General features: G+C 32.9%; 3 protein-coding genes across 7 annotated transcripts in view; 2 read left to right on the forward strand and 1 right to left on the reverse strand.

The window, feature by feature from the left end:
* LOC117116036 (deubiquitinase DESI2-like) overlaps positions 1-17,346 on the forward strand; it is a gene marked incomplete at its 5' end in the record, with an annotated part of 29,990 nt that extends 12,644 nt beyond the window's left edge. The window contains 2 exon segments of the mRNA XM_033259971.1: positions 12,172-12,313; positions 13,203-17,346. Of these exon segments, the coding sequence (XP_033115862.1) occupies positions 12,172-12,313; positions 13,203-13,355 (295 nt within the window). The 3' untranslated portion in view covers positions 13,356-17,346.
* A 3,817-nt stretch (positions 17,347-21,163) lies between these two features.
* Positions 21,164-25,399, reverse strand: LOC117115977 (coiled-coil domain-containing protein 97-like). Of its 5 annotated transcripts, none has more exons than XM_033259893.1 (3): positions 25,239-25,399; positions 23,788-24,399; positions 21,164-22,934 (listed from the first exon to the last, which is right to left on the reverse strand). In XM_033259893.1, the coding sequence occupies exons 1-3, from the start codon at positions 25,270-25,272 to the stop codon at positions 22,705-22,707; spliced, it is 876 nt and encodes a 291-aa protein (XP_033115784.1). In that variant the 5' UTR covers positions 25,273-25,399; the 3' UTR covers positions 21,164-22,704. The 5 variants fall into 5 exon arrangements, with proteins under 5 accessions (XP_033115784.1, XP_033115785.1, XP_033115783.1 ...); XM_033259894.1 differs by having other exon boundaries at positions 25,190-25,264; XM_033259892.1 differs by having other exon boundaries at positions 25,146-25,241.
* Positions 25,365-26,817, forward strand: part of LOC117115998 (WD repeat-containing and planar cell polarity effector protein fritz homolog) — a 51,720-nt gene continuing 50,267 nt past the window's right edge. Inside the window, exon 1 of the mRNA XM_033259927.1 lies at positions 25,365-25,502. Coding sequence (XP_033115818.1) covers positions 25,442-25,502 — 61 coding nt within the window. The 5' untranslated portion in view covers positions 25,365-25,441. The remainder of the gene's footprint in view (positions 25,503-26,817) is intronic.

A 26,817-nucleotide genomic window follows, 5' to 3' on the forward strand; every position in this document is an offset into this window, starting at 1 on the left:
GTGTAAACACAAGCATAAACAAACTGGAATTTTAAAAACATTAGATAATAATTTACATTATCAGTTTTTGTTAATCAATTGAATAAATAAAAGAATACACAATTTAATCAATATTTATCTAATCTAAAACCTTTATTAAGAAGCTCATTGACTGTAGTAATTTTTTTCTATTAAAAATCAAGTAGGAAACATTTATTTTTATTTTAATATGATTTTTAAAGGCCTATTGAATGGGGCCAGAATTAGTCTCATGCCCCAGTGTTTTGAACTGGCTGCACTGCCTATACCTACACCATGTGTATAAAAATGTATACCAAACCTGTATAATGGTCATTTTCTATGTAATGACATGTACTACAGTATAAATAGCAACAGTTTAAAATTGTTAATTTCATTTTTTCGCGCTGCACCTTTTAGGCTGCTACGATCAAGGGGAAACAGTCATTAAGAAACTGTAGGTAGCGGTAGCTTTTACTTCTGTACGAAGGTATGGGGATTCCGAACTAAGCAATGCGCATGCGAAGATACCAAAGAACGTCCATGAAATATCTAAAAACACAGTGAGCATGCGCTTGGAAATGCTAGACAGCCAGTGAGCAATGTCAAGCATGTGCAGATACCTAAAAGACGTCTAAGAAGCAAATGGCGTCTGCGAAGAGGGTATGAAATAGAAATGGGAAAAATCAAACTTTTTTATGCAACAATTGAGCATGCGCAACTCAAGCTAAAGCGATCATGCAGGCGATTAAAATGGAAGATAATGAGAATTTCTGGTCAAAAATAGCCTGGGCTATCAAAGGTCTACAGTTCATCATAATATAATTGTCAAGGGGTTGTAATTTTTGCAAATAAGAGTTTATTAGGCTTCATCGTTGTACGTACGTATACATTAACAAGCAGATAAAAAATAACCACAGAAAAGAAAAGTTAAACACGGTGGGACGCCAGGCCTAGTTACTACTGTATAGGAACACTGCCCAGCTTGAGATAAGTCACCTAGTTCAGACTGGCAGGTTGATAAACCCGGTGAGTTGAGCCGTGTTTATCCACCTAGTCTGAACTGGGCATAAGTTTGGTAAATACAGACCAATCATAAGTTACAGATGTTGCGTTTTTTTTTTTGCAGGAAATGTTTTTTGTTTAATTTGCCCTAGTGTATGTAGATCAGGTTCTGCTTTATCAGCTTAAAGGGAACTCACACAGTATATGAGTACTGTATTCATGTCGGAAAGCCTACCGAACCGATCTGTAAACCCATTCAGTATAAAAGAATGGGCCACTGGCGTCTAGCACTTCAGAAACCCACTCTTTAGTTCAGATCCGATGAAAGTGCAGCTGATCCCTAAATAATGGGCTTTCTCCTTTTTTTCCTAAAAACGTTCAAGTGATAAACTCTTTCTTGCATCGCCCAAATCATATTGATATTCATTTTATATGAATATGATTATTATAATTAAAATCAATCAATAATTTGATAATGCGCATTACAATTCTCTCTTCTGTATGCATCAATGGGAACATAATATTCTTAATGACAGTTAAACGCTTATCGGGCACTGTTCCTGAATTTTAAACAAATTTTTACAAATTAATTTATGCCTACCATAGCATAAATACAAGAAGTAAATTGAAAAAACACTTTAGTCTACCACAATGGCTAAATGATTTTGGAAAAAAAAAAGCTTTTAAATATCGCTCAGTTAAATTATGGAATAATCTGTCCTCAGACATTCATAGCAATATTCATTCCCTTTCCTTACAACCCTTATAACAATCTCATTTAATTTATCCATTTGTTTTTCTTTTCTTGTTTCTTGTGCTTATGTAATTTTTATACATTTTTTTTTCATTTTTCTTTTAATTTTGTTTTACAATTTAATGTAATTTAAGATCACACCCTGGACCTCAGGGAAGAACAGTATAACAATACTGACTATTAGTATCCAGAATAAAGAAAGATTTCTATCTATCTATCTGTCTATCAATAACCCAAAAGTATGTTAAACATTCGTGGCATGGAAAGTATGTTACAAAATAGACCAAGATGCATTGCCTCATCTGCCCACATGGCATCATCTATTTTTTGCATCAATTTGTGTATTTATCGTAATTGTCCTTATATCATGAAACACATTACTGCACATGTTGTTGTTAGCTGATAATTCAATCATCCCTCGAAGGGATCTGGTTAGAACATGTTTGCCTACAACTGCATTGATGTAAGAACACAGAGTAATGGAGTATGGTGTGAACAAGTGATTTAAATTTTACTTATTTATTGTATTTTAATTTATTCATTCTGGCAAATATAAATTAATATAAAAACAATACAAAAACAAAAAAATCAGCAATTCACAAACATAATTTTTCAAGTATTATTAAAAAAATAAATGAACATTAAGTTTTGAAATACTGTATAAAAAATCTTTTATATTGTTTTTAGTTCTAGTTTAATATTGAATATTATTACTATTAAGGCAAAAATGCTTTGAATGAATGGGGAAGACATAAACTCCTAGTCTCCTTATTCTATTTAACACTAGAACCCCTCATTTCGGACACCCCTATTAAGGAGAAACTTTTTCGGGCACGAAAAAAAACAAATTAAAGTATATCTACTGTACAGTATAACCAACCCACCTATTCAGGGGACATTTCTATTAGGGAAACTTTTATTTTTGTCTCGAAAGTATCAACTTAAGGTAAGACTTGGTGTAATAATCCAAATATTTTAAGAGAGACAGAACACTTAGTTTCAAAGGCCTTTACTCACTGCTTGCGACGGCGACGTGACGGTGGCAACACGACAGAGATTGCACACGAAGACGCGGACCCAATGGATCATCTTTTTAATGAGGATCATCCTTTTAATGAGGATCCGTTCAGATTACCACTGACAATCAGCAGATGGCGTTGCGTCATCTATCGCTCGTCTGAAGCAAATGTGGATTCATTGTGCGACGGTCGTACGATGCAGTGAGTGTCCGGCTTTAAGAATGGCGGCAAGATATCAGAAGTGTAGTTTAGTTTTTCAGCCTTACAGTATGTACCACCAGGTACAAAAACAGAAATATAATATGAGTGGTTGATTAGGATTATGATTATACCAAAGTGATTCTGATAAATGGTATTGTCATTATGATGAATTTTACATATAAATTTAAACTATTAACTTTTAAACTTTATTATGTTATATTTTTAAACTACAGTATATACTTTTTATATGGTAGAATATAATTTTAGTAATTTAATCTTTATTGAATAATATTGTATTATTATTATTATACATTTTAATAATATTTTATATATTTTCTATGGTGCGTAAACTTGTAAATAAGATTTCCCCATATCACTGGAAATTGGTAGCGTAATACTTCACGTGTGATTGAGGCTTGTTGAACCACATGTAAAATAAGGAGATTAGTAACCTGCTATTCACATGCTCGAAACTAATTGCTTCACGTACTCACATTTTTTTTTTCAAATTTTGTATTCATAAAATATTTAAAAAAAAAACACAATGGTATAGAGCGCAATTAATTTTTTTTATAACTGATGTTTATCATTCGGTAAGTAATACACATTGAAAATAGATGCTGAATTTGGCATAAATTAGATTGCATTTTCGGCAATGTAATGACAGTGCGTGTATACTCGCATAATTGTTCCGTGTGCATTGTTGTTAAAGTAAATGTGCATATGTTTGTAATTTATAACACATTACTGACGTTAATCTCGGTATTAATTCTGACTGCCGTAAAAATCAACGTCACTGTCGTGTCAAATGTGATGAATATTTTGACTGGTTAATGGTACACCTATCGCAATAAATGAGCGTTATTTCTAAGTGAACAATTTTTAATTGGCATCGCTGTTCCGTATTCGCTTTTTAAATTTTATTCCAGACTTTCTAAATTCTAAACGGCAGATTTGAAGGAAAGTTTTCTTTGCACTTTAATCTAGATTATGTCACCCTATAAATAATTATAGCAGAATAGTGAAATATGAATTATAAATTTGATTTTCGAAAAAACAAAATCATAATATATTCAGTCCATTAGACAACAGTTTTTTTTTTATTGGGATAAAATATTTTTCTTTAACACTATACTGTACATCTATGCTTCATTAAAGAATTTTCTTCTACACTATAGTAAATTCTACAATGTTAAGATAGGTTTATACTACTTTACTTATCTGTACATGCACCAGCGCTCACATATTGTACTAGTATGGCCAAATAGAAAAATATATGTGTTTAGCGTCACCACTCCCACCTGAATTTTCAAACAAAAATAACCAAATTTAGAGGTGGGAATTTATTTTTCTTCCAAAAAAAAAAAAATTAATAATCAGGAAATGCTAATCATTTAGTAAGAATAGACTTATTTCAAGTGAATTAAATCAGTGATTTGACCGACCAGGTGTATTGTAGTATTTATTGTAGACCTATTGAAAATGATTATAACACTTTTTTGTTTTCTGAATGAAATATAAAGTTTAATTTTTGGAATAATTTCTTTTTTTTTAAATTTATTTCATCTATGATGTTAAAAAGTACAAATACAGGATCATGCTTTAAAGTCTGAATGATTCAGTTTGTAGCCTATGCAATCCCTTGGCACTGCTAAAGTACTGTAGTATATCCAACATGGATTCATAGATAACTGATACAGTGGATGGATTAAACAAAAAACAAACAAAAAACGTCCCTCTCCACCTAAAATCTTGTTGAGATGTGACGCTAAACAAGTCATTTTTTTTTATTTGGCCTAATTGCTACCAGTTCATTTTCCAAGGATTTTGATATATGTTTGAACTTGTAACTTTTGCAATTCAAGGCAATGCAATTGTGGTGATGTATGCAGTGCCTGAGGTAAACAGATGAAGGTTATTACTTGGAACTACTATAAAAAAAATAAATAGTCCTACAGTGTCATATACAGTATGATAATGTGGCATGGTTGACTTAAATTAGAAGGCCTACATTGACATTTGGAAGCCACTCTTGTGTTGAGTCGCTGAATGCTAAGCCGAATTTGTTATGCCTTGGTAATTAGTTGTAGATCAAGAATTGAAGAATGGTAGGTGAGGTGGAAAGTTGGCAGTCTAAGCAGGTTGTGTTGATGGAGTCTAGGGGCTTGAGCTGGGGATGGTTTGGAAGTGGTAGGATTAACTAGCCCACCCCCTCCCCTCCTCCTTTTATCCCCTGGATGTGGGAATTAATATCAAGGGTTTTTTTTTTGTTTTTTTTTCTTTTACAACTTTAAGCACAAGGGCTAATGATTATACCAAACATTTTCTATGTTCGCCCCCTCTCCTCCCCCTTTCCAAAACGATTTTATAATAAAATGATTATTGTAATTTGATATCTTTACTTTTTTCATTTTTATTAAAGCATATGAATGACTCCTCATATATTTATGGCAGATAATGGTGGTACCATGCGATAACATGGTCTTGTACAACATTTTAAAGCAAAAACCAAGCCAAAACTGCAACTTCTCTTACCGCTATTACAAAAATAATACATGCGAAGTAATTCTATGATTGAAGAAATTCTGTAGGCGTGACAGATAATTGAGGCAAACATCAAATTACAGATTAAATTTCTTCCCATCATGAATTATTTACAAATTTTCACAAAGTTTGCTGAAAAAATAATCAGTGTTCAATTAGTTTAAACAAAATACTTATCAAAATTTATTTCAATCATCTCTGGCCATGTTCTTAATGGTTATTATAAATTAAGGATGGTTATCAGCAATAATGTGATTTAGAGAAAAACCGAAATACCACGGAATACAGAATTAGAAATTCTAGGAAAGACAAATGAGCTCAGAATAGCATTCTAATTTGATATGTTGTGTCATGACACAACATATCACGTATGAATACAACTTGAGCTGTAGTTACTGTAAGTGGTTAAGATGCGCTTTTCCTTCCAATCTCAGGGTCCTTGGTTCAAATCCTGTCAAATGATAGGATATTTTTCTTGCAGTCCAGATCAACTCCACTTCCTAAGACTTTGATATAGTTTAACATAGTGTATAATGTATGTCTTGTTTAAATATTTATTACATACATTATTATACATTCATTTGGTTAAGTCCTGGGCCCATGTGATTATGAATAAAAAAAAAAAAAAAACACTGTAGGCAGGCAAATTTTTCATTTACTTCCACATAAAATACAAAATTATACAGACCAACGATAATAATACAGAAAGAAAAATAATTATAAATACACTGCTGAAAAAAGGATCCAAAATATGAACTTATTCACAATTTATATTCCCAAAAAAGTCCTGGTTTCAAAACAAAAACATAGCCTGGCTTGAGCTTTCTCTAGGGGTCCCTATCTTGGCCTCTGTTTCTTTAGCAAACGCCACCTCAGGTGGACAAACTATGGCAGTTTAAGGATGGAATAAAATCCTTGTGTGGTTTATGAATGAAGAAATCATTTGTATAAAATATAACATTGTTCAATGAAGAACAATTTTTTTTGTAGTACTATATAATTTTTACAATATAGAAAGGCCTTTAGAGGAACAGTCATTTTTATTTATCCTTGCTGTATTTATTCCATACTATTTCATATTCAGTTAGGATGGAATAAAATCCTTGTGTGGTTTATGAATGAAGAAATCATTTGTATAAAATATAACATTGTTCAATGAAGAACAATTTTTTTTGTAGTACTATATAATTTTTACAATATATAAAGGCCTTCAGAGGAACAGCCATTTTTATTTATCCTTGCTGTATTTATTCCATACTATTTCATATTCAGTTATTAATTAATTTTTAAGCCAGATGCTCGGCCGGATTATTCAGATTACTTGGCGTAGTGTACATATGGTCTTGCTGGACATTTGACCAGTAAAATGTGGGTGTGATATGATTCATTGTACTATTGACCTTTATTGACCCTTTCATTAGTGGTCAGTATGGTATAAAAACCAACCAATCAAGTTTCTCTAATCTTCGCATTAAGAATAATTAGATTGAAAGAAATCAAATTAAGAATTAAGTTGGCGATAAGCATGGATTTGTATAGTACAATTAATACCATATTTAATATTATTTTCTATAAATGTTGCTACTTGTCATTTCATAGTCGATCGTAGCAGCTTTTACAGTGAAACCGAAATTAAATTAAGTACATAATAGAAAGTTATACTTCTTTTAACAAATTCATTTGGAATGATGATAAACTATTAGAAGAAAAATAAAATTATTCTAACAAAAATTAAAATTTTTACTTGACAATTCTATAAGTTACTTAAGTTCAACCAGATAGATAATTAGTGAAAGCAGCCTATCCTGCATAATCGAGGCATGTGTGGCAGAAATGGCTAAGTGACTTCAAAAATAGCCAGAAAATAAAAAATTGTTTTTGCCGTAAATCAACAATTTTAATATCCAATCAGTCAGTCATTTCCTAAAGTCTTAGTTTTTGAAATGGTCAACAAACCATTTATTTAACATTATTTTGGTAGTTACCAGTAATTTCATTAAACAAGGTACATGAACTATCTAAGGAAGGTGATTACTCAAAATCATGTTTACCTTGACTTTTTACATTCATATCCCAGTACATAGGACTTGAAATCTCTAAATTCAATGAATGACTCCCTAATGTTATAGATTACATACTTAACTATCGGAAAATACCAACTTGAATTTCAACAACTTAGCCATTTTGCTACAACATGCCTTAACTTATTATGCAACATAAAATTAATTTTTAAAGTATTAAAAACAAAATGTAATGGTCATTATTATAACAAATGAAATTATTTCTTCAATTTTGAAACAATATATAGTTTTGTGCTCTTTTGCTGATACTGTACTTCAAAATGGTTGGACGGAAAACACCTACAGTAATTTGCTTTCTCAACTATACAAATAAATAATATTCCAAGAGTATTGAGGATTTTTTGTTTGGACTATTGCTGAATTCCAATTTGATTGAACCTATTATTAATTGTATAGTCAGATTGTTGCCATGGTTACGTAGGTATCTATGCTATTGTATTTCTTTACCATTATTATGCCAGATCAATATTGTGATGGTGATTTCTCAATTTACGCATCAGCTTAACCATGGAGGATTCCTCCATGGCTTAACATGTTTGCTACCATGCAGTATGACATAATTTAGCATGTTTACGTGGCCGTTTGCTAGAAGATAAGTAACACAGATGATCTCCAGTCGAGCGCCTACATTGGCTGTACCAGGAAGTCATGGGATTAGATCTGAACTGGAAAAAAATGTGCGCATTGCTGCTTGTTTTGAAACCCTTCATCAAAAAGGTTTTAAAAATGTATGTAATTGATAAAAACATAATTTTTAACTACTATTCTGCAAATAATAAATTGTATTCACGCTGTTTATCACCAGAGAATTCTGTGATGAATTGCACAGGTCAAAGAACAGCTAATCTGCTTAAGAATCATGCCGATGATCTGTGTTAACACCGCTGCTATGTGGAGGTAACTCTTTAGATCATTGCGGTTACTGATCCAGTAACACCGTTTACACAGCCACTTAACACCAATATCATCGGCTCAACTCGATAATCACGGTGATCTGCCATGTTACACAAGGCTTGTAGTTGTAGCTCCTAAATACAGTAATAATTAATAATAATAATAATAATATAGGGATATATACTGCGCATCTTGCCAAGGGATGCAAGGCCCTGGTGTTGTTGCTATTACATACCCTTGGACATTGGATCCATTAAGTCAAACCAGCATGAAGCGCAACCTCCTCCGCTCCCTGGGGAGTATTTCTAGTCGTGAGTGCCATTCAATGCCGATACAGACTAATACATCGAATGCCACATCATCGTACCACGTACCCATTTATACTCCTGGGTGGAGAGAGACAAATGTAGATAAAGTGCTTCACAGTGAAGCAGTACAGTGCTATTATATATAGAGTACCACAGTCATGTCGTCACAACGCCAGGTAGCGCCCTCTGTTGCCAACCAGACGCTGGTTACTGTTCATTATGCTTGAATGTCTGCATAGGCTTTCAGGAATAGGCATCTTAAAATCTAATATTTTACCATCAAAATGTACTAAAAACACAAAAGCTCGCATTATATTAGTTATCGAACACACATTTAATCATCAATTAAAATTTACAAAGAAAAACTAAGATACAACATCTTAATAATTGCGTTAGAAATTGGGATCAATGGTTTGTCAGTGGAGAAAATGGCGTCCGGTTGAACGCATTTTGCAATGATAGCAATGGAGTAGTATCACATGGTATCGTGACATAACACTGTAGTACTCCCATAGAGCTATTAAACAACTAGAGTGCTGACAAGATGGCGAAGAAATGCAGAGTTGTGTATGTGTACCATCCAAGATGGCCGCCGAAAGAAAGCACCACCTTCAGGCTTACTATACATATTATTACCATAAATAAGCCCTCTAACTGAATGTTATTTCATTAATGATAATTAGTATTAATAATAACAAATCATTAAACTATCGTAGCCAAAAAGAGGCCAAGTAGAGCATCTTATTCAAAAATTTAAAAAAATTAAAATCGTGTACATTACACCTATACACCGCAACGCTCGAGTTTCAAACATACGGGTAACTAGCTGTACCGAGCTTTCTGTGTAAATTGAGGGCGCCATTGAAAATGATAGTGCTTAGGTGAAATTTGATTGGCTGAATCTATGGCAGCCATCTTGGATGGTACACACACAGAGCTCTGCGTATATCGAACATCGAATACATTGCAGTTAGCGCTCTAGTATTCTTATTATATCTCTATGAGTACTCCATACTTGCAGCAGTTGTATAAGCATTACTTATGCTCGTCCCTGAGTTTGCTCTTCCATGGCAGCAAATGTGTTAAGTATCTTTCCATGCATGTTTTGTGCCAATACAGATTATGGTGTGAAAAAAAAACATTTGATATTAAATAAAAAATAATTATTCAGATGAATCAGAAATATGATGATCCGTGCACGTTTTTTTTTCGCCAATACAGATTATGGTGTAAATAAAAAAGCATTTGATATTAAATGAAAAATAATTATGCAGATGTAGCAGCAGGAAATGATTTAATAATAAACTTGATTGAAATCTAGAATTGTCTAGAAAATAGAATGGATTCTATACTGATTATTATTAATTAGCATGCTTGTCTATAGTATTAAAAGAAAATTGATATGGGAAGTAGGAAATAATAAAGAAGAATGAGTATGAAATTTGATGAGTTACGTAGCGGGGGCAATTGATGTAAAGGTGTGTGTATTGATCTCAATGCCACAAAGCGCCCTAGAGCCTGATGTATTAATCCAATTAAAGATGAAGTACTCCATTAGAACAAAGAGCGTGATCTCTCCGCTAAGCCGCATTGCTAGAGATAAGTCGGCCGCTGCGGAGGAGTTATCTATTTAAAGTGGCTCCCTCAGCAGCTGACGTAAAAATGTTGCATCAATATTCATCCTTTTATGGTTGTTAAAAATGTAAACATGCTGAGATCTTCATTTATGATTGGCAGCACAAGCCTTGTTATATACATGTTCTCAGTGAGTGGTGAACTGTACTTCTAAATTTGTACAGTATAATACAGTACTTTAAAGGGACAAATGAGGTGAAATTATTTAGGTTTTGATTACTTGATGTAATACAGTCGCATATTAGCTTATCGGTACTTTTATTAAGGTTGTCTGTATACTAATGGGAGTGAATTCTAAATTTGTGTAGGTAAGGAGGGATGGCCACAAGAATAACAATGTGTTCCAGTAGGCATAACAAATTTTGCTCATTCTCTTACACATAATTTTGTGAATTTTTTTGCACTTTCCAAACATTAATATGCCTCATCACTGTCACTATTATCAGGGGCGGATCCAGTTTTTTTCAAACAGGGAGGGTGAGTGGGGGGGAGGGGGGCACAACAGTCCCAGAATAGATAAGTGAGTAGCACATAACTTTGATTTGCATTGAAAATGTTAAAACTTAGTGGCAAACCGGGGGTTGTTGTCATTGTCATCATAATCATCATCATCATCATCATCTTCATCATCATCATTTTCTTCATTATAATATTCTCATCTTTTTCATTTTCTCCATTATCGTTTTGATTAGCTCATAGTCTTAATCATCACAGAGTACCACAGTCGTGTCGTCACAACACCAGCCAACCAGACATTGGTTACCGTTCATTACGCCTGAATGACTTCATAGGCTTTCTGGAATAGGCATTGTAAAAGCTAATATTTTAGCATCAAATTGTACTAAAAACACAAAAGCTCACATTATATTCATTATCAAACACACATTTAATCATCAATTAAAATTTGCAAAGAAAAACTAAGATACAACATCTTAATCATTACGTTGGAAATTGGGATCAGTGGTTTGTCAGTGGAGCAAATGGCATCCGGTTGAACGCATTTTGCATTGATAGCAACGGAGTACAGTAGTATCACATGGTATCATGATATAACACAGTAGTACTCTATATGCATAGTTTTTAATATATTGCTATTACACAAAAAAAGACAAATTTAATTAAGTAGCAAGAGATTACTACTGTATACTCTGCTTCGTCATATCATTTATATCATTTACTTCTTTCTTCACAATTTGATCCGTCATCATCATCTTTATCCCTAACTAAAGATATAAATGCGAATTTTTATGCCGTTGTTTTACAAACTTATTCTTTTAAAGGTCATCAGAGGAGGGCGGAAAAAAATTTAAAAGAAAATTTTCATATTTAGCAAAAAATATTTGCTAAATATGAAAATTTTCTTTTAAATTTTTTTTTAAATGGGATGGTTAAATTTGTATAATTAGGAAAAAATATACTATCTTATTTTTGGAGATTTTAAGGCAGCAACGGATGTAATAAAAATAAAGAAGAAACCTTAATTTCTATTTTTTCGTGGGGGCGGGTGTGCTAGTTGGGCAAAAATAGAATTTTGTTTTATTTGAAATCATTATTATTGGCTGGCAGTGGGCTTGCTAAACAAGGAATAGATAAAATCTCACCTAAGCACAGTGTACCTTATAAATTTTCTATTGAATTCTAAGTATCATTTGTTGTTGGTATTATTATTACTGTATATTTAAAGTAATAATTGTCTTGCATCATGATATTTACTATTTATATTTGTTTTTCAGGGAAAGTATATGTTTGGGATCCACTGATCTAACCGAAGATCAAGTAATGAAGGTCGTAGATTGTCTTGGAAAGAAGTACCCTGGGGACTCTTATCACCTCATTCATAAAAATTGTAATCATTTTACTCAAGAACTTTCTCAGGTGAGAATTATAATATCAAGACTTGTAATTAATATCGTTCTTGCTTGCTAATGGGGATGGTGAAAATGTATCTATTATCTAAATGAGAGATGTTGGAGTGATTAAAACGATAACAATAGTGGCGGTGTTGAAGTTATTGTACTTATTCGGTGATGGAAACAGTGGCAATGGTAGTGATAATGAATGACGGCAGTGACGTATCTAGGAATTTTGATAGGGAAGTGCAAAGTTGAAATGGGGGCTTGATTATAGATGAGGGGGAAGTTTGAACAATAAGGTGATTTTTAACTACTTGAGCATGATTTGGAGGGGTGCATCTGGGGGGAGCGAGTACAGTATTTGGGGTGGGGCATGTACGCCACTGAATGACAGTGATGATAATGACAGTGATATGTGATGATGTTAGAGCACTTGCTGGCTTCAATGATGGTGATCTGACTGTAGTGCATGATGTGTTGAGGATTATGATGGCATATTGTGATGTGGCATTGATTGTGGTGGTAAAATGACAGTGGTGACAAATGAAAGTGACAATAAGAGTTACAATGTGGTGATGATGTTGTAGTATTTGCAAGCTTTATGGCGAAAATGTCACTAGTGCATGGTAATAGTGAAGATGATCGTGATTTGCACACAAGGTGCTACTGCGATGGTGACAACTATAGTGCTGGTAAAATGACAGTGATAATGGTGACATTATGTGATGACTTCAATTTTGTGTGGTATTTTTTTTTTCTTTTCTGTTGTTGTTAAGTGCCTTGAGGATGTGTCAATGTGAGGCACTATAAAAATCCAGAATTATTATTATTTATTCCAAGTATATCTAACTAAAGTGTTAGATTCAAAGGAAACATGACAATAGACATTCTATACATTTTTTCTTTTGCAGATTTTATGTGGCAAAGATATACCAAACTGGGTAAATAGGCTAGCTACCGTTGGAGCTAGGATGCCTTTCATGGAACGTATGTTGCCAAAAGAATGGCTAACACCTTTAGCAATCGAGGCGACAGTGCACGTTAAGGAAGCAACGCAACTCTGACGATAAAGCATTCCTAAAAAACTTTGCCAGTAGTTAGCCCAAGGATAAAAAGATTAAAAATCATGATTGGATTGAAATAACATTGAAATCTTCAACGATATTTTCTTACATATATTTTTTCTGACTCTGTGTTGGCATAGAAATGAACAATCGAACAATCTTCATGTTCTTTTTGTGGAAAATATGTAAAATTTCGGACGTTGAGAAGGGATTCAACGAATTGCGTCCTATCCTTGGTTATTAAATGCAAGATGATGATTTCATATAACTGCTTTTTTAATGGATACCAAACCATAATGCTGAATGCTACTGATTATTGTTGTGTATGTAGGTGTACATGATTCAGTATTATGCACTGTGCGCATATATCTGTTAAATATGTTCGAATTTTATGTTTGAGGTGCAAGATCGTTTGTGGGTATACGTTGGTGGATATCATAAGCACAGTTGAGATTCTAACAAGTACAGGTGGACCCACTAAATCACAGGTGGCTTAGGAAAGTTACAGTTCACCCTCCAATTTTAGGCCACTTTAGGACCTGAAAATGTGGGGTGGTATCTAGATTTGACGATTGTTATATGATTCTTTGAAAAAGTCTCGATTTTGAAGGTCTCGAATTGGAGGGTGGACTGTATTATTATTATTACAAGGGTACGCTAGTCCTTCACATTATTTGGATACAAAAAATATTGTAACGTTGAGTACTTATGAAACATCCCATGACCAGAAATTTACAATAATTGTGGATGATTTATATGATGTTCAAACATTTTACTTACATTAATTACTGTTCATTTGACAGTTAATTAGTTACTTGTCCTTTATTCTAAGTTGGTAAATGCATTATTCTACTTACGAATATGATCGCTGATTCTTTGTAAAATATGCTGTTGCAGATGTGAATGAAAAGTTAATTTTGTTTTTATTTATTTTTTTATATAGAAATAATATTTTCATATATGAAGCATGCATATATGGAAGAGAATTTATTTTATTACATCTATGTACATCTAGGATTGGTTAAAAAATTTATGTTTGTGTTTTATTTAAATAGTTGCTTCCTTATTCTAAGTTTGTAAATGCATTATTCTACTTACAAATATGATCGCTGATTCTTGTAAAATATGCTGTTACAGATATGAATGAAAAGTTACTTTTATTGATTATTTTTGTTTAAAAGAAATAATTTTTTGATATATGAAGCATGCATATATGGAAGAGAATTTATTTATGTTTATATTTTTTATAACTTTATTTTTGCAGTGTAGATATCAAAGGATAATTACTTATTTTAGATATCTGTCAATGTCCCAGATGATGTAATATATATGCCCCATGTTACGATTGCTATCCTCATTAGTTTTAGTACTACAATACTGTTGTTATGATTTTTATGAATATTATTATTGTTATAAAGTGAGCACAATAGCTTTCATGTATTGAAGTTGAACAACATGATTATTTATAGTAAACATAATATTTATAATACACTTCATTTTCACATATACAAGACTAACCCATGCAAGGTGCAATTATTAAGTGTTATAAAATGTGGAAAGAAGAATGCAAATAAAAAATTAACGGTAGAATTATTTGCCAAACAAGAACCTGTGAACACAAATTCAACAGAAACTTTGTCACCTTCAGCAAAGAGTATAAAAAGGAAATAGAGCACCGTACGCTGGTTGTGGATAAATGATACGCCCCCCTTGTACGGAGCTATGGAAGGACGCCGTTTGTATCCTCTTTTTATTACCCAGTAATACGCTGTGCACAGTTTGTTTACCTGTTTTTCACACGATACAATATTTTCGTATATTTACTTCTTTTGTATCATAGCATTAATGTAGGTGCACTTCCTGTAGGACACAGCGGGTGCACTTCCATCATGTCTATGCCAACTTCCATCGTAACTAGACAAACGGAACTAGACTCTCATTCCTTTAAATAATCTCTGCCTTCGTTTATAGATTACATATCCTAATTGTTATTTTTTATAGTTTTTATATACAGTACAGTAATTCATTTTTAGTTTTCAGTATGTGAAAAAAAAAATAACTGAAAATAATGCTGCTAGGGATTAATTTACAAATTAGCATATTATGTAAATGAGGTGCAGGTGTTAGAGTTGGCATTCTAGGTGAGGTGCTTTTGATTGTTTTCTATATTTTTCTCAACATTCTTAGGCCAAAAATGATATATTATGCACTTGTATTTGGGAGTTTGCTTACTATCTTAAGGGAATTTGTGAGATTTTTATGTTGTCTACCAATATTTTGTATAAATCATTTAAATTCCCAGGTGGATTTCCAGGTGGCTTTTAATACTTCTGATATGCATTGAGATTTTGTAGCTTTTGCTGCTGTTTGTGCTTTTGGCATTTGTCAGCACATAGTATAATTATGTTTGATGTTATTGCACATGTTTTTAATATCATCTTAAATCCAAGGATTGGTTTCATTTCTGTATTCATAACTTTACTTTGTAGATATAATCTGTTACACTGTTAATGCATGTAATATCACATGTGCTAATATCATGCATGCTGACATGTATTTATACCATGCGTGTTGATTTCACGCATGATTACATGTTGTACATCATTATACCACATGTACCTATAGCACACATGCTTATATGTGTGCTATACCACACATACATCATGTGTGTTTATATCACACATACTTGTCATATGTGGTTATTCCACGTATACTTGCATGTGTGCTTAAACATACATATGCCATGTATAACTGCACATGCTTATGCAATGTGTGCTGTACCACAAGTGCTAATGTGGCCATTTCACATAGGGTTTTACTACATATGCTTATAACAATTGTGATTTTACCATGCATTAAGTTTGTGTAAACAATGCATCAATGTGTATACCTGTTTTTGATACTCAACTTTTTATCAATCTAGTGAGTGCCTTCAAGAATCAGGGTATAGTATGGATGATTTTTGGGTGTAAGAGTTCTTAAATACAGTACCTTAAAAAAAAACAAAATTTACATGTTTTCTTTGAGGTTATGTTTTGCTGATTCGTTATCAGTTGTCTTGTCCAGTTATTTTCTTCCAAAGGTAGAAAAATTTGTCACCAAATTTAAGGATTTTATATTATTTACTAGATCATTGTATATAATCTGCACGTTGGCATTGGCATAACTAGTTCATTTGTCCAAGTTCATTTGTCCCCAGTTCTAGTTTGGTGCATGTATACTAAGGCGCAATTTTTTTCTATTCCTTGTTTTGCGAATTTATTTGTTTAAAGATCGTCCAAGGCGGTAAAAAAAAATAAAAATAAAATTTTCTTTTCTGGTTTAGCAAATAGTTTTGCCAAAACCATCCTGATGGAAGATAAAATGAAAATAAAATTTTATCGTTGAATGTAAATAATGTTGTAATGGGATGGTTAAATGCTTTAAATTTATATAAATAGGAAGAAATATACATATCTTATTTATTGAGATTTCAAGGTAGCGACGGGCGTAATAAAAATAAAGAAAAACTTGTATTTTTTTCAGAAATTTCCAGCTTTTCGTGGCGGCGGGTGTGCTAATTGACCAAAAATAAAATTTTTCACAAAACAAGGTATAGAAAAATCTTGCCTAAATAACATATATTTCTACTTTAAAAGAGGCTTTGAATTTTTATGCACAATTCTGTAAATAGTGAATGTAAACTGAATTTTGCATACAGCACTAATGTATACAATTTCTGTTGGTTAAACAAAATTATTGATATTTATAATAGTTGATGGTACATTATTATTGTTTGCATTCAGAAATACTGCTATGATTTCTTTTTATTGCTGATGTAAGAGACTGGTTTCAAGTAGTTTATAAGTGGTAAAATATTACTAGTGTTCTTTCTAAATGATTAATATTATGGCACAAATAAAAATATTATCAGCAGGGTCATGGTAAAAATCTAAATTTCTCTCTTAGTAACTTCTTGGTGGTTAATAACAATAAAATATAAAATGTTTAATCTCAGTGTTTCATGTGTGGAGAATCATAAGGTCAATAGGCAGACAGACATATTAACAGAATAGCATATGTAAGGTCTCACCACAAAATGAGACGCATCGTTGGTGAAATCATATTGAGATATTCACCAAGGTCAAAGGCAACATTTTTACAAAATTTTAATTTTAATGTTTTTGAATAACTTGATACTTATATTTTATGATTGTGTACTTTTTAAGTGAATTTTCTTACTAAAACAGTATTCTCTTCGCATATTCTGTAATTCTAGTCCTATTATTTGTACAGGTTAGTTTATCTTTGAGGCCGATTTTCTCAAAACCTGGTTCTCATACACCTAAACTTTAAATGCTAATATCTCTGGATCTATTTATCCTAGGGAAGCCATTCAAAGACCAAAGTAAAGCTTATAATGTGATCTACTAAAATGTAATATTAACTCATTTCTTGATTTTCTAACGATGAGACTCATTTTGTAGTGAGACCTCACATATGGTGTATTATTAGATTCCTGAACAGAAATTTTGCCTCACAAACCCCTTAAATCCAGGTTCCAGAGGAAAAAACAAAAACATTTTTAATATGTTGTACAATTCAGGAACAGTTAAAGAGATGCAAATTTTTGAATATTTAAAAACTTGGGGACAGGGGCATAACCACCCTTTTTTTTAATACCTTTTTTCCCCAGTTCATAGGACATACATCATACAAGGATTTTTTAAAAGCTGTCTATACTATCAAATTTTGTGTGAAAAAAAAAATTCTAGTATCCCCATATATGGTTATGATGTGCCTGTATATGGTCATGGTTTGCATACATTATCTTAATAGACTAGTGGGGGACAGTATGTTTCCGCAGAACTTTGTGTAGCAAATTTGATTCATTTTCTATGCTTGTTTTTGGTAGCTATTAATTTAACAATAGAGTATGCAGGTTTAGTGTTTTATAGGATTTTTCTAGAGATGCTATTTTTAATATTTCTATATACCGGTGCACCATCAGGTTTTCTTTAATAAATCAAAACTTGCCCTTTAAAGTAATTGTTCATTTTTAAGTTCAGTGGTGGCCGCCACCCTTCTCCCCTCCCCCTTGTAGGGCAGCTCTATGCATTGTGTTGGAGAGTAAAAACATTCTATGTAATTTTTATGGATTATGAGCCTCCAGATCATCGGTCCCTGTCAGGCAAATACTGACTGTACGATTGTTTATATCGAATACAGGTAATTAATGAAAGCAGTTATAGCTTAAACTGGTTAATTTTTTAAACTCCAGGGACTAAATGATGGCATTATAGTGAATTATTAGTTATAGATATGACTTTTTTAAGCGTTTATCTCAAATTGCTTTACTTAATTTATTCATATGATGATTAAAGGTAATTTTCATCCGAACTCTAGCATAGTAATATTTGTTTGGTAGGGTTGTACCAGTAAGGCTTCAGTAATAACATCTTCATAATTACTTATCATAATATTTAATATATGAGTCATCCCAAAATCAAGGTACTGTCGCTAAAATGAGTAATTCGCATAAGAATGTTGCAGTATTCGCAATGTAATCGGTGGTAATCCAAATCTGATTACTCCCGATAATTGCAATCAACGAACGCATTCAGACCAACACAAACAAACTTTACATTCTAGGGCCTAGGCCTCCGGTGGCTAGGACTATGTTGACTTAAGTATCAGGATAAATGTCCTCCACTACAAATTTGTAGGATGTTTTTGTTATTTTTTGATATGGTAGATGTAACTTCAAAATCATTATTGATTTCACAAATTCAACACAAATGTGTTACATTACATTGTATTACACTGATGTAATATGTTTCAATAAAGTAATATACAAGTTTGAATATTTAATATTTCCTCTCTTCCCATGAAAATTAATTTTGTTATGTAACACTTCAAGCAACACCCCCCCCCCCTATGTCACACACTGTAACCCCCCACCACCCCTATGTCACACACTGTAACATTTTCCATTATACCCCAACCCCCTCTGCATTACATAATACTTGAATGACCCCTTTGCTCATAACTTTGGGAATAGTAAAGTCGATTGCAGTAAATGACCTAGTACTTTGGAGAATATGAATATATTAAAAAGATTTTTTTTATTTTTATTTTTTTTTGTTTTGGTCACTAATGCTGTTTTTGGTATGGTGACTATTTTGTCTGTTTTTACCTGATATTACTGTATATGAATTTGAAATCAGAATTGAAACCGTAACATTTTGTAACAACTTTTGCATCATGAAATATTAACCCAGGTTTACTACTTTGCGTTTGCATCTAACAATTAGAAGGTATTTTTTATCATTTTAGGATTGTTTTTTGACTCATTTCTTCTGGCTAGAAAATAATGGTTGTGTTTTTTTTAAACATAATATTTAACAGTAAATATACAAAAGGCTGAAAATTTGTTTTGGAATATTGTATGTATTCATCATCTAAAGAATATAAATACTATAATTTATTGTGGAATAGCATTTCTCCACTTACAGACGGCCATTACCGGATTATTATGATTGGCATGTTTTTTCCGTATCTTCAGTCATTTGTGCATTAAAATGTTACGAAGTATTTGATATTATTTCCTACAAGTTTGTAAATCGGTCATGTGGAATAATCATATACGGATCTGATCGACTGACTTGAGTATTTATTTTCATGTAAAACTCAACAATACGTAAGATTACAATATATACATTACTAATATAAAAATTATGTTTTCAGTCTTTTATTTCTGTTGTAGCTTATGCAAGTCCATATATTGTCATGATGTGATGTCATCATGACCATATAGGCATGTCATGTTTTTGTCATGTGGAATTATTATACACAGGTTTTGAAGACCGATTGATTATTTATTTTCAAGTAAAACTCGGCAGTATGTACAATAATATATACATTACTTATAAAAATTATGTTTTTAGTCTTTTATTTCTGTTGTAACTTTTGTATGTAATTGGGTGGTGCCCACTTTTAAACTCATATTCCTGGTTTCTAATCATAAAAATTGATTTGTCATGACAAAATATAAGTACACCATAGTGGCTACAGCTCAATTACCATAGTTTATGATATACAGTAGTACAGTACTGTAATACATTAATAATGATAATGATATACTGTTCTATATTTATTTGAATAAACACCCCAAGGTTTATTGTTGAAAAGGATTTTTTACATAATTACTGCCTAAATGTGCTATTGTGCGATCATAAGACTATTGGCCCAACCAGATTAGAACAAATGCAATTCTACTGGTGTGGAACATAACAGAATGTGTTGAGAATGATCTTGCTTGTATTAGATTTGTTTAGTTATTTGGGGGCGTTTATTCGAATAAATACGGTATTTAAATATGTAGTATTACTACAGTAATTGATAATGGTGTGAAAAGTGAAAATGAGGCATGTTGTGGCAAAATGGTTAAGTTGTCGCACAGGCCAGTATTGAGTAAATGAGCTATAAAATATTGGAGCTCAAAAAATTGCCTAAAAATCCATATTTGTTTTTCACTATAGATCAACAGTTCAAAGAATTAATTAATCATGTCCCAAAGTATTAGTTCCGGAAATGGTCAACAAATCGTTTATTTAAAGTTATTTTGATACATAGTTAATTCTATTAAACAATGTATGCACAAATAACATGGAAAGGCAATTACTCAAAATCATGTTTATCTTGACTCTATGAGACTGTTCTTTCATTTTCCAATAACTTAGGCTTGATTGAAATGTCAAATTTCAATGAATGAAACTTGAATTTCAATTTTTGCTACAACTTAGCCATTTTGCCACAAATACCTCAAATAATTGTAATAAGATTTTAATTCACTGGAATAAAACTTTCAAGAAAGAAAAATTTATATCTACAAATTGGCCTAAACATCTATGAACCTTGACATTGTTTTTGATGCATAATTTTTATCCCTGGATGATAATGAATTTTTTAAAAGAAATTAAACAGAACAGCTAAATAGCTAATGATGAAAACATGACAGTCATGTGGTTATGTTATTTATAACATATGCTGACAAAATGTATGCATGTAATATTTTCCACTGCGAACAACAACAATCATAAACCTTGTACGAGCGAGAGCTCCCTGTGAGGTCCGGGTAGTAAGGAAAGGCCTTTTTATACCTTGTTTAGTAAATCCGCCAATAATAATTTCGAATAAAAATAAAATTTTATTTTTGGCCAATTATTGTACCCACCACCAAGAAAAAATAGAAATTACAGAAAAAAATTAAAGTTTTTCTTTATTTTTATTACGTTTGCCCTGCTTTGAAATCTCTAAAATAAGATATGTAAATTTCTTCCAAATTATATAAACTTAAAGCATTTAACCATCCCCTGTTTACATTCAGCAATAAAATTGTGTTTTTATTTTCTCCTCCATCTGGATGTTTTTGGCTAAACTATTTGCTAAATAAGAAAACAAAATTTAATTTTAATTTTTTTTCCCACCCTCCTCTGAAGATCTTTAAAAAATAAGTTCACAAAACAAGGTATTAAAAAAGTCTCGCCTATTAGCATAAATATTAATCACTGATTTAGTATTCCACTGGCGTAAGAGCTATATAAAGTTAGGGCATCCAGGCGTTAAAGTGCCCTGGGATATTTATTAGCATTTTAACCCCATACATTGGCCGAGCAGGGCCTTTTTAACGAGCACTAACTTGTGAAAAAAGAAAAAACTTCCTTAAAATCACAAGTGCTGGACTTATCCCACAGGGTATAGGGCCAGAGGAGAAGCCTTAGCTAGGGTTCTTGGACTCCTTTTTTACACCACTGCACCATACACTTCCTACTACTGTAGGTACCCATTTCAATATCCTTTATTCTGAGTTGCATGCTCAGTTTTCAATCTGATCCAGATTAAAACAATAATTAAAATTTAGAACTGTAAAATTTATATTTAAAAAAAAACACCATTTAAAAAATAACAGAAAGCACACCAATGATTTTAAAAACTATATTGATTGGAATTCTGTCAAGCCTTAGTTACGTTACTCAGGAGTTGGCTCCTGTGAGTTAAGCAACTGAGTGGTTAAAGCTGCTCATTCATGGTTGTGATAAAACCAAGTCTTCTCAGATAAACCTCCATGGGCCTGGTATAGAAAACATATTATGTGTATTTAATGAACTTGGGACAACATAGCAAGGGCTATCTCACTTTGATGCTTGATATTACAAAAGGTCATGATACTACAAAAATGAGGACTAAAGTGTTATGACCCAGGACACAAAAGTGAACGAAAACAGATTCAAGGCCAGACCACAAGATTGAGACTCGAAACTACATCAGCTATTCCAGTTAGTGTATACAGTAGTTTAAAAACAAAACTTCAGTCATCATCAAAATATTTCTCCTGTTCATCTTGAGTCCGTGTTTCTACAGAATCATACTCTCTATTAAAATCCACACTTGTATAATCAAAATCCTCATCTTTTCCGCTTAAGAAACGTTCTCTCATATGACTCATGAATTCCTCACGGAGCAGATGTTTCTCCTCATCAGTTATGGTTACTTTACTGCCGGATTCCTTCGGATCAGGACTGGAATGTACTTCATCCTCTAAGAAATGAAAAAAAAGAAGCATTATCATTTTGTAATCAATACTTTTTATTGGGGGTCAAAGGCTAGACAGTTGGCAAACTTTCTAACCAGGATTCAAAAATAAAAGTCTGAAAGCTAACGATAAATCCCAAAATCCCTTTTTCAAGAAATATTGCAAATTCAGACATTTTGTCATTTTAATTGTACACTGTATTGCCTTTATAAGTGGAAATAAAATGGTCCCTTAATAGAGTTTAGATTGAATTTTCTAAGCTCCAGTGCAAAAAAATGATGGTCCTTTAAAGGGAGGTGACCCAATTTTGAATTGAATGTAGTACACTAGGTTTAAACTTATACAAGAGTCCAAAACAATGAGCTGTGGATAATTCTTTGTTTAATCTCTGTCCACTCCATCAATTTTTATGTGACAAGTACCTGTGACAAATGTCATATCATTCAACTAAACCTCCTACAATAATATCATGATTTAACAATTATTTTACATTGAGTATTTATAATTATTGTTACAAACAATACAGTCTCCCTCCAACTAAAGACCTTAGGATGGGGTTTCCATGGTCTTTAAGAGCTTTGGTCTCTAATAAGAATAATAAAGGTAAAAGACATTATGAATTTGAAACCACAGAAAAGTGGTCTTTCAATGGAGGTAGTCTTCAATTGGAAGGGTTTTTAATTAGAGGGAGACCTGTATTATTATTTATTCAATACTAAAATAACAATAATTTTAATGGTAAACTACAGGTGTGTACAGTATGGTTAAACTAGGCCTGTTTAAAAATTATAAATATTTTTTAAATAGTCAATTAAAGTATTCATTTAACTGATGACATTAATAATTAAAGTTAATGACCTTTTTCTTCTTCGTCATCATCCTCATCTTCTTCCTCTTCCTCCTCCTCTTCCATGCATTCTTCATCTTCCTGTTGGCTCTTGAACAAAGCCTCCCTATCCTGCCTGTGCATAAAGTCTATTAGAATTGTGGAGAACTTCAGGTCTGTGTTATCGTACGGTCTTTCCTTCTCGGCTTGACTCTGATACTGTCCAATATAATAATTATACATATACGGAGCTCTCTCATTCATTGCTTCGTCCCCAAAATAAACCCCTTCTCTCTCCAGCTTCCGAAGTGCTTCATATCGTCTATTTTTCACGACGACATCAGAGTTGTTAGAAGCTAAACGTTTTCTTGCTTCCTTTAAATAGAAGTCTACTTCGTATAACTTATTGTTTTCAAATGCAATCAGATCTTCTTCAGCTAAATACATGTGGAATCGTTCAGCAAAGACGGCTGGTTTCTTTTCAAAAAGTTCTCTCAAAATGACAACTTTTTGTTCGAGAGTTAAATCAATTTCATCTTTTTGCTGACTGGAAATTCTTGCGTTGCTATTGGCAATATTTTCAAGCATCCTCTTTTGCACCACTTCAACAGACGGCTTTTCTTCTACTTCCTCATCTCCACCACCTGCAGCAGAATTATTTAAATTTTTAAATAGTGTAGGCCTATATATTGTTTGTTAATCTATAGACTCTTTTCGGTATTTACATTGGCCTGGCTGAGACAAAAGATTCGTCAAGTATTATGACTAAGTAGTATGGTAGCTTTTGTATTTTTGGCACAACAAAAATAAAGATAACCAGTATCTTGATTTCATGCGCATTTGTCATGTACCGTAAATCCTCAAATTTATGTTAAGATTAGTTAATTCATTATTGTAATTGTTTTATAAATTGTACAAGTGTTTATTAGATTCGAACTGTTGGTACACATTCCGCATGAATTACCGTCATGGCTCGCATGAATTGGATGCCTCGCTGGATGATTGCTGGCTTGCACTTTGGCAACCCTCAAAAATTGTCTGGGGAGTTTGAGATTACTATAAATATAATGCTCTACAAACTACTTGGAACTCCTAGCCTAGTAGCAGGCAACACCGTGTCCTCCTCCTAGCTAGAAGGGCAGCCCCATCCATGACTAGCTTGCTAGGCTAGGGAGCCTAGGCTAGGATCATAGTCTAGGACCTCTAGCCTAGCCTGCCCTACTAGCTAGGCCCCTAGGTAGGCCTGCCCTAGCCTAGGCCCTAGGCCTATCTATCTATACATTTTCGCTAGACTCTAATTTACTAAGCTTAAACCTGGGCTAGCCTAGGTCGGCCAGTCTCAAAAGGCAAGCTTTTTATTTTATAAACATACACACAGGCTAATTAATACCATTTTGTTTAAATAATAATAATATACGTATAATATACAGATACTCAGTTATGTGCGAATTTAGGCCTAAGTTTGTCATGTTCAGTTTATTACCGTGAGCTGCCATGTTGTAACCTTCGACATCCATTTAACTGATTATCCAATCAGAATGAGGCTTCTATTTCCATCAGGAAACTTTGTAAACAACCACCGCTCAGCCGCTGTCTTCTGTCTTTCGCTCGGTCGCAGTCAGGCCTAGAGTTTGTTTTGGGCAGTCATATATTTCATATTACTAAAATGTAAATTGCTGTTTTACAATGGCAGGCATATTAGTTGAGCTGTATATTTGGTCTATGAAGAATTCTGTTGTCATTCGAGGTGTGTTATGCATTAAAAACAGCTGGCCTGTCTGCTCTTCTCCTCTAGGCAAGGCCTAGTCTAGTAGTTAGTTGCTAGGCACACACAGACAGGGACAGGCCTACTAGGCTAGGCAAATTCCGGCTAGGCCCCATACTCTAGCCTAGCCTAGTAATTTACGTCTAATGATAGGCCTGCTAGGCCTAGATATTCTTCGTAGTGCTACCTAGGCCTATACCTATTACTACTGAATACTGAATTGCTTAATATGTTGTGACCATCATAAAATTAACAGTCTCAGAAATTCTTTTTAAAAAGACTGGCAAACAAATTAGTAAAATGGCAATTATTAAAATAGTTGTATAGGCCTAGGCCCCTATATATAAAAATTTAATCTATTGCATTTACACACATCCACAAAATATATTATAGTATAAAACAGGATACATGATTAAGCATTGCGCCAGTGGTAAAAACAACTCCTTAAAACTTTATTAATAAACCACTACCATGCTCATCATCATTATTATAGTTTTATTCATTATTATTACAGGTACAGCTAATTTTTTTTATTACCGCTGATGATGAGAATAATGTAATATGAATGGCATTGCAACAAAAGGATGTCTTAATCTGTATTAATCATTGGAACATGTAGTCTAGCATTTCGTCTTGTTATGAAATATTTACTAAGAGGATGTTCAACTTCTTTAATTTATTTGTTCGCTGCCTTGACTACCTTCATACAATTCATGAGGTGCACCAATGGTTCTGTTACATTGTGTTCTGTTTTTTTAGAAATGCGATTAACTGTAGTCTATTTTAGACTTTGGTGTGCAGTGGAATTTAGAAAAAAATTATTTTATATCTGTCGTAATAAGTTTTGGCATGCATGCCAAATTCTTACTGCAAGCAGTGACTGAAAGCTATCTGCTTATTTGTAAACACCATAGCGATAGCAGTATGATATTTTGAATTTCATCAGCATGTAAATATGCAAATTTCCCTGAAAAAACAATTTAGAATTCCATAATCGCCTTGTGGTAAAGTGGTAGAATGTACTCAGGGCATTTCTATAGTCACCCTTTGTCAATCAGTGAGGTTGAAAATACCTTTGATAATAGTGCTATCAATATTTATAAGTCGTTGTATGATCAAAATAATGTAAATAGTCCAAGATAAACAGAATGCAAGCCCAGACATTACTCTATATCCCCACATAAACAGAAATTTATGTACTGTAGAAGCCTAGGAGGAGGCAGTGGTGGCACCAGGATTTTCCAAAGAGAAGGTTGTGGGTGGCAGACAATGTCCCAGATTGGTAGGCCAATTTCTC

The sequence above is a fragment of the Anneissia japonica genome, unplaced genomic scaffold, assembly GCF_011630105.1.
Source record: "Anneissia japonica isolate Jap-2015-1 unplaced genomic scaffold, ASM1163010v1 scaffold287743_len2803612_cov181, whole genome shotgun sequence".
NCBI classification, from domain to species: domain Eukaryota; kingdom Metazoa; phylum Echinodermata; class Crinoidea; order Comatulida; family Comatulidae; genus Anneissia; species Anneissia japonica.